Source organism: Oryzias melastigma, linkage group LG4 (assembly GCF_002922805.2).
Source record: "Oryzias melastigma strain HK-1 linkage group LG4, ASM292280v2, whole genome shotgun sequence".
NCBI lineage: Eukaryota > Metazoa > Chordata > Actinopteri > Beloniformes > Adrianichthyidae > Oryzias > Oryzias melastigma.
In genome coordinates this window covers 25,967,666-25,976,669 of record NC_050515.1, presented here as the reverse complement: position 1 = coordinate 25,976,669, position 9,004 = coordinate 25,967,666, and the positions used below count along the sequence as shown (strand labels likewise).

The 9,004-nt window shown below is 37.4% G+C and overlaps 2 protein-coding genes across 3 annotated transcripts in view; one reads left to right on the top strand and one right to left on the bottom strand.

Moving 5' to 3' along the window:
* Positions 1-529: 529 nt before the first annotated feature.
* polr2eb (RNA polymerase II, I and III subunit E, b) lies at positions 530-5,375 on the bottom strand (the record flags this gene model as incomplete). The annotated part of the gene is given in 8 exon segments (XM_024278385.1): positions 530-673; positions 816-888; positions 971-1,049; positions 3,162-3,220; positions 3,311-3,391; positions 3,612-3,727; positions 4,826-5,000; positions 5,316-5,375. Coding segments are annotated over 7 exon segments (633 nt in total). The 3' UTR covers positions 530-673; positions 816-822.
* Positions 5,376-6,599: 1,224 nt separating this feature from the next.
* The window catches only part of gpx4a (glutathione peroxidase 4a), a 4,386-nt gene continuing 1,981 nt past the window's right edge, over positions 6,600-9,004 (top strand). The window contains exons 1-3 of one of the 2 annotated variants that reach the window (XM_036211658.1): positions 6,600-6,792; positions 7,954-8,048; positions 8,124-8,268. In XM_036211658.1, coding sequence (XP_036067551.1) covers positions 6,700-6,792; positions 7,954-8,048; positions 8,124-8,268 — 333 coding nt within the window. In that variant the 5' untranslated portion in view covers positions 6,600-6,699. Of the gene's footprint in view, positions 6,793-7,594; positions 7,778-7,953; positions 8,049-8,123; positions 8,269-9,004 lie in introns of those variants that run through there. The other variant, XM_036211659.1, reaches the window with a different exon arrangement.

The following is a 9,004-nucleotide window of genomic DNA, read 5'->3' as shown; positions in this document are numbered from 1 at the left end:
GTACTATTTAAAGATTTGTGAGAACTTTTGAATTCATAGTTAGTTTTAAGATGGTTGGATTTGTATATTTTTGATATTCAAATGTACATGTGAATGCACAATTACAAGAATGCACAAAATATTTTAAACGAGTTACAAACCCAGCTTTAGACACACACAAAGCCAGTGAGACTATTTGCTCTCCATACACAATCATCCTGAAGAGGAACTCGGTATGTAAAGTTAAGGTTCATTTACATTTCAGCTGTACACCAAATTCAAATATTGTTCAGCTTTTCAGTTTTTCCTGTCAGGCTCACCACAGCGAATCAGCTTTCACAGCCAAAACGTAACACAGCATCATTGCCTTTCTGGTTCAGCCAGAAGCAGAAGAGGAAGATCTCGACGATGATCAGGAACGAAAAAAAAGTGCTTACTAAAACTCTTTCTGCATTGACAGCACGATGCCTTTCAAGAGGAAAAAGAAGGTAAGCACCACGCCCTGTTCACTGAATGCTGTTGATTTTTGCAAACAGTAAAAGAAAATCCATTTCTGTAAAATGTTTTATTTCTTTTGCATTTTTCAACAAAAACACTTGTTTAATTTACAAAATTGGTCATCAAAAAAAGAAGATTCACAGGTGTGTGATGAACTGTTTTGTCCCCACTGGTGTGACATGTTGATCCAAGAGGGCTGAAAATAAAAAGCAGAAAACGATCAGTAACATTTTCCTTTTAATTATTACAGGTTTAGTTGTTCAACATGCCAGGCAACACTTGACACTTTTTTCAAGCCTTGTTTTTAACTTGATTTGGGAGCAATCATCACCACATACTCGTCTGTCACTGAACCAGTCGGTATGTGATGTATCTTCCAGCTGTCTCACTGGGTCTGATGATCTTCACGACCTGAAAGAATCCACAAACAACTGTATCTCAAAGTTGTGTTAAACAGCAGCGGGAAACCAAACACTGATTCACAATCTGCTACCTGTCCTCTCTTAAGGCCAAAGTAGCGAGCTACAGGGTCCCCGGCCTGAATCCTGGGCAGCTGGCTTTCCTTCAATTTACTGTAATGAATATGTTAAGGATTCATAGAACAAACAGCAGTTTATTTTGAATCAGATTAAACAAAGACTTAGTGCACTATACATTGTGTTTGCCATGTTGTAGGGGTGTCTGCCCTCCTTACTACCAAACTACTAAACACTTATATATAGTGAGTTATCCTGGATTTTAAGAGTGTTTTGAACACCATGCTCACTGTTTTTTAAAGGCAAATATGACATCACTGATTTTGTGAAGTAAAAACCTGATTAATACGAACATTTTACGAAGAATATTTATGAATCCACTGTGTTCGGATGATGAATTTGTGGATGGTTAACAAAAACAAAATACATAAAAAATGCAATGCATCGTGGTCTATATTTGCCAATCCAGTGAGCATCATTTATGCATACTGGAGCTAGTGTCAAAATTCTTCAGCCTACATCGCTACATCATAGAAGACACGGATGATGTTGAGAGATCAGGTTTATTTAGCTCTACAAAAGCACTGGTAAACACGTCTCCATATCTGGGTTCACGAGTTAATTCAGAGACTCTCCCAATCCGGTGAGCTTTACCATCTACTGCAGGAGCTGTGTCTGTATGACGGAAGCTTTCAGCGCTACTTCTGTCTTTCTATGATTAAGTTTGACGAATTGCTTTCCTACATTACTCAGAATAGGAAAATAATGATAAAAACTAGAACAAAATTGGAGCGACTTTTTATTATTGTCGAGAGCTGTCAGGCGATTACATTTTTCTAATCGTGATTAATCGCATTGTCCATAGTTAACTCGCGATTAATCGCAAATTAATATGTGGCCTTTTTTTTAGAAAAAAAATGTGTGCTTCGTGGAATTTAACAGTTCACATTAATTATGAAAACAAGAATGGTAAAACTAATAGTTTTTATAAGAACTCCTTTATTTTACTTTATTACTACTTTATTTTGTAACATTGTATTGAGATAAACTTTCTTAACAATAAAAGGCTGTAACATAAAATCCCTAACAAAAGCCCAAGTGCAAGTGAAGGGCATTTTAAATTCAAAACTTCAATCAACGTTCAGTAAAATAAAATAAAAAAACATCAAAAATAAAATTTCCATAACACTTTCATGTTCATTTTTGGTCAGGACCAAATCTTTTCCTCCTCTGCTGAACTACAGTAATAAATGAAATAGAGATTTATCATTTCCAATTAACTTTTGTTTTTTAAAACATTAAAGACTGAGAAAAGCGGGATACTCTGTGGATAGTTTGACAGTCTGTTACTGCCGCCGCGTTCTCTGGCTGCAGCTCGATGCAGCGACGTGTCCAGCGGAGCTCACGATGAATATGCCGGCAGACAGACCGCTATGCTGGGGCTGGATCACGCTTAAACCTCCAGAACTTTGGGATATTTTTCGTATTTTCGCGCGACGAAAGAGGGACGGGCCACACACTCAAAGCTGAGATTTATCTTTTCATCTACAAATAACTGGTGTTGTTTAAACTACATTTAAAACGTCCCCCAGGGCGCTTGCTGTTCGGAACGTCGGGTGTCCGCAGCTCTGGACGCGAGCCGGTACCGGGTTAGAGTGCAGGAGCTCTCCGCGTACTGGCGCCGGTCCAGTTCTAGCTAGCAGCTCGGTGGTTGGAGACCCACCCGTGATCTAGTGAGAGCAGCCGGAGAGTTAGAGGGCGATGAGGGACGCCTGCACAGTGTGGAAAGGCACGTATGAGAAAATCCACGATTAATGCATAAAAAAATTGTCGGCGTCATGCACATAACGCGGAATTAACGCGACAAATCTGACAGCCCTACTAAATACAAATAAGAAAAATATCAAAGGTTAGGGGGAGAACAAAAACGTGACTTTAAAGCGCTTTCGGCCTTCTCAGAAGGTAGCAACTGCCTGGTAAGTATAACACTATTTTCCATTTTTGACTTGACACTGAAACTGGGCACCCCAGTTAACAGCTTTGGCAAATAGGTGATGTCATATTTGTCATTAAGAAATAAAAAAAAAGCAATGCATACCAGTTCAAATTTAAAATCCACCACACTCAGTAGCCCAACGCTGTATTGTCATTTAGAGGCTAGACCGGGATAGTGAGCGAATTCGGACATGACAAGTGCGTAAAAGATACTATCTGGCGAGAAGTTCTGTCACTTCTTCTTTCGTCATGACGATGTGTTCTGGGACGAGCTGAAAATCAAACACAAAACAAAGAAGTAGAAGTCAGAAAGTCATTCTCTGCAGCCATATCTAACTTTACGCTGATAACAGGATATTTACCTCGTGCTCTGTAATGTTTATTAGCAGTTCCTGCTGCAGAAACTGTTCCAGAATGTACTTTGGCGCCATGTCCACAAGAGACTGTAAAATATTATTACATTATCAAGCAAATCTTCAGTGTTTTGTATTGCTTTAGTAATATTTCAAAAAAGTTGTTTTCAAATTAGTTATCTTTAAAAAGCATTTCTTAAAATCAGTATCCAAAAATGTAATGATCAGGTGCCAATGTTAAATTTGGGGTTCTAGTATTGAAACATGTTTTCACTGATACCCAGCACTAGTTTTAAGTGATTACACATACCTGTTTTGCTGAAGGCGTCATGCCCATCTGAACCACAATGATAGCTCGAGTAATGTTCTCCTCCTGCATCCTTTGACAGTACATCTTAATTGTCTTGATCCCGACCTTGGGTTCCTCTAATAAAAAGAGTAACCAAAGCTTGTAAACAAAACCACATGACAAAAGATCTCTTCAAACATTGGCCAGGAATTACAAGAGCGGCGCAAAACAATGAGAGAAAGAATAATGGAAGTCCTAAGCTTTTAAATCCGTGTCAGGATAGTTTACCTATTCAAATTTTATATTTTGATGACCAAATATGAATTTTTAATTAACGTCAGAAATAACAGTTTTTACTGCTGCTTTGGTATGGCAAAGGGAAGGGGCAAGATGATTACTGAGGTTAAGAAGGTTCGCTGATAAGTGTTTGTGACAACAGATTGTTGGGAAAACAGGGTGAGAAGCAATGTGTATCACAGTCAAAGTAGTTTTAATTAGCCTGCATTTATCCAACTACATTTCAGTGAGCTGCTGTGTCTCATCGTTTCTTAGCAGGTCGGTATTTACATCCCGTTATCCCTGGCTACGGTGGCCTTTTTGGTCCAGTTGTTCAGAGCGAACCAGAGCAAATGTGTCCAGTCTGAACATACCCTAAAACTTGCATTTTTTTTTCTTTAATTTGAAATTATGATGGATTGGGAGCAGATGAAAAAATGCTGTTTAAAGAAAAAAAAAAAAAATTTGTGACACAGCAACTGGAATGGGTGGGCCAAAAGTTCTCTACTCCACTCCACTTTGATGCATCCACTTGTAAACAGACACTTTAGCGTCCTCATTTTCCTCGTCTGAGCTGACATCTGGCTTAAAACTGTACGACTTGTTAGTGCAAATATTGCTTCTCGGTTTTGTTGCACTGCTAATGTTAGCGTAGTGTTGTGAGGAGCTGTAAGCTAGTGGAAAGGAGAGTAAACAAAGGGATGATGGGTTATCAGCAGAGGATCACTTCTTTGCAATTGTCCCGCCTACAACTCAGATATGAATTTCTAATAAACTTCTGTCGTTCTGCATAAACTATGCTCAAGAAAACTACACAAGTTTTTGTTTATTTTGACTAAAACAGTATTATCAGAATTAAAAGATCACTGGCAACATATTTACCATAGATCAAAAAATCTTTTCGTAACATTTAAGAATACAGGATAATATTCAAAAAATATGATCAGGTATAAACTTACCAGGAAAGAAAACAAACATTTGATCAGTGGGATCATCGTTGTGAGCGACCAAGACTGTAAGGTCCGTCCGTCTGGGACGACCCTCGCTGGGTTTGTCTCCGAACTGACTCTTGAACTCGTCCAGGGTCTGATCCAACTCATCTTGTGTTACCAGATAGCCTCGATCGTGGCAGAGCTGTGGTTATATAGAAAAACGAAGCCAAAAAGCTTAATGTAAACCATTCACCATTGTGGTGAAGCTAGCCTTAGTGACATGCTATCGTGTAAAGGCTAACAGATGCGTGCATCAATAAAAATAGTTGGAAAAAACAAACAGTTTGCTCGGAAACATATTTGGAATGTCCTCACAGCAGATAACAACACAACGCCCCACGAAGCTTAAAGAAATAGCCACAACAATAGCGGTCAAAACCGACTCCTTCACGAGAGCCACATGTGATGCTAGCAGCTAATTGGCTAAGATGCTAGTAGATACTTGTATTTAATCCACCTGCATTATTGTTTTACGAATCTTCCACAGTCGGTAAGTTTCCTCTTCATCATCCATCTTCTTTGATTTTTTTTTTAATGTAAACTTGACTTTAAACCGCTAATCTTTTTCTAAAATCCAGTAGCATCGATGATTTCTCGCTCAGACAATATATACCACAATGCATTGCGTTTTGGTTTTGACGTTTGAAAATAAAAATATACCCCCGCCCCTCCTTTTTTTTTAAATAAATTCTCTAAATTTAAGTCTTAATCATAAATTGTCTTCATAAAATGCCCACGCGCATTTTTTTTCTTTAATTTGGCAAATGGGTGATATAAATCTAAATATAATTTTAAACTAGAAAAATTGCATTACCTCCGATAATGCATGTGTGAATGCATTTTCGCGTTGTGTAAAGTTGTGTTAAATTTGTGTAATATGTGTAATTGTAAGAATGTGTAGTAAAAGCATGAATTTCCTGAACATGCTGGATGTGTAAAATTGCATGAAATGCTGAATTTGCTTTAATTTTGCACAAATTGTGTAAAATTGTGTAGTTGTGTAAAGTTGTGTTAAATTTGTGTAAGTTGTGTAATTGTAATAATGTGTAGTAAAAGCATGAATTTGCTGAACATGCTGGATGTGTAAAATTGCTTAAATTGCATAAAGTGTGTAATTTGCAGGAATTTGTAATAAAATCCTATTAGTTATAATGGGGCTGAAAAAACGCACAAATTGTGTAACTACGCAAAAACTGTAAAGTGCACAACTACTAAAAATACAAGCGATAATGTCCTTAACGAGCTGAACGTTTTGATACCAAGATTGTATAAGTCGCATAAAGTGTGATAAAGTTTTACGTGCCGAAAAACGTACGGAAGTGGACATAAACTATAATAATAATAATAATAATAATAATAATAAAGAGAAACAGAAAAACAATAGTGTGAATGCATTGAATGCATTCACACAATTATGGTAAAAAAGTGTAAAAATAATTTATTTTTTTCTAATGAAAAAGACTCTGAATTTTTGTCCCCCTAATTTAGTTTTAAAAAGCTCACTGCAGTTATTTAGATGAACATTGAATAAACATATTGCCTTCTATATTTTAATTATAACGTATTGTATCCATAAATCCCATTATCATCCCATAATCATTCTACCCAGTTTGGAACAGTTTATTTTTTGAGTAAATTTTTTCACCTATAAATCTATTTTTCATTCGTTGCCATTTATTTTGAAAAATCTCTGACGTAATTTCCTCCACCTCTTTTGCAGCATTTGGCTCCGCCCACTCGAGTTTCACAACACTGGCTAAAACTGAGTCACGTGCACCTATAATGGACAAAAAAGATTTATTCCGATAACTGTGGCTTTTCTAAGATATATTTATAAAAAGATGAGGCCTTTATTTGTCATTTTGACAGTCGGGGCGGTCGCGAGTAGTGGAGCACTGCTGGCGACGGTACTCTACTTTGTTTTATCAACAACGGTAAAGTATTTCTAATTGGATAGCAGTAATTTATGTTTTTCCTTAGTAATAACTGTATTATTATATATGTTTTTGCATTCGTACGCATTCATCCTGTTATTCCTGTGTTTTTCTCGTCGGTCTGCGTAACACCTCATAACCAGATTTGTCAATAAGCTCATAAACCTCTTATATTTGTTAGGAAGCAGGTTCTCGAGGATTCCATTCAGCAGTCCAGGAACGTTCACTGATGCAGCTGCAGCGCCTGCTTTATGCCCTTCGTCTACTGGCATCAGCTGATAAGCTTATCATCAGTACATACAGTGACAGTGTCAACATTTAGATGTTTTTTTTTTTTTTTTTTGCATGACGTAAAACCTCTGCATTAAAGTCACAGCTTCTTTTTTTGTACATACCTTCAGTTTTTGTGTTTAAACTGCTAAATTCATAGTTTTGTGAGTTTAAATACCAAGACATTCCAGAGGAACACACAAAAAACCTCAATTAATTTGATAAATCATGAAGTTTAAATTGCTGTGTCACGATTTGTTGATCAATTCTGCTGGATGTCATCAGTGAATTTACTATAACACTTTCAAGCACTAACTCTCTTGTAGTCTGGGATTAGATTGTTTTTCCTTTTAGATTTAATCATTTTGCACAATGTGTTTTTGTTTCCTGTGCCCAGGCACAGAGCTCTCTTTTCCTGAGGTTATGTCATCGCTGTGACCTGTGAACTGCAGTACAAAGGTGTTTTTGATCTGCAGGGTTTAGTAGCCAGCAGGAAAGTAGGAAGGGCTGGACAATCCCATCCTATCAGTTTCGTTAATGATCACGTGTTTTCTGTGTGAGGACGCTGCGACGTGTGCTCTCTGGGTATAAAGGCAGAGTCACGGGGGAGGAATCAGAGATCGGATTGTTTTGTGCCTTTATAGCGGCTAAGTGAACGGCAGCCATGCTGCTGGCAGGCTGTACAGTGCTTTTCTCTGTCCTGCTGCAGGCTATGGTAAGAAGTGACTGAAGCTGCATTGGACTGGAACCTAACTTTACCAGCTCGGCTTTTATTTTGTGTGTTTCTAACAATAATTTGTTCATACTTTTCTGTTTTATGTCATGTCAGGTGTAACTTTGTGTTTATTTTTGCACTCACATTTTCTATGTATTTTCTGCCTTTTCCAACAGTCTTCCCCGACTGAGGACTGGCAGAGGGCAACATCTATTTATGATTTCAATGCAACAGACATCGATGGCAATGTGATTCCCTTGGAAAAGTACAGGTATTTGCGATTTGTTCTTCCTCGTTCTGCTCCGGTGGTAACAACCCCTATCATCATGTTATATGTGTGTTTCAGGGGGAACGTTGTCATCATCACCAACGTTGCCTCCAAATGAGGCAAAACCGTAGTAAACTACTCTCAGTTTGCAAAGATGCACGCCGCGTATGCTGAGAGGGGTTTACGCATCCTCGCTTTCCCATCCAACCAGTTTGGGAATCAGGTACTTGTGTTTTGGTGATTAAAGTTCTGTATTTGTGACGGTAATACGAGATACATTTTATAACTTATTTTAACAATTGTTGAATGAGTGTTGCTGTGAATACACTTTATTATCAGATAAAATATGGATTTCAGGTTGAAATTCATGATTTTCAAGTATTTGCTCATTTTTGTTAAAAATATTTAATATTTTGCCAAATAATAGTTACTGAATCCTATCAGTGCAGTTTGTTCGTCTCTCTTTGTTGTTTACATGTCACATGAGATATGGCAGGGCTAAAATACTGACTCTTATGAAACGTTGTGTTCAGTGGACCATGGTCAGGGGAGGGGAACATTGATTTTTGTGTGTGTTTGTATACTGCTGTTGCGGAGAATTGTGCCCATTTAGAGACCTTTGTCGAATTATGATTTATGTTTGTTTTGGCCTCTCTTCTGGTGTCCTATATCCTCAGTTTTAATTCAATTTTTGCGTGTGGTATCTAGTTTATATTAAATAGATAACATACAGCCCTGCCCTATCCTGCTTTAAAACTAACTAAAGTGTGGTTTATGTTCTCTAAGTGAACATTGTAAAACTGCTTTGTCTTTTTTTATGTTGCTTGCAATGTTTTCATTCAATTTGGGATAAAAATGAAATAAAATGTTCATAAAAGGAAGTTAAATAAAGCCAGCATAGAATCCGTATAATAATTGTAACACTTCTCATAAAGTTTAAGCCATCAGGAGGGTTTTTT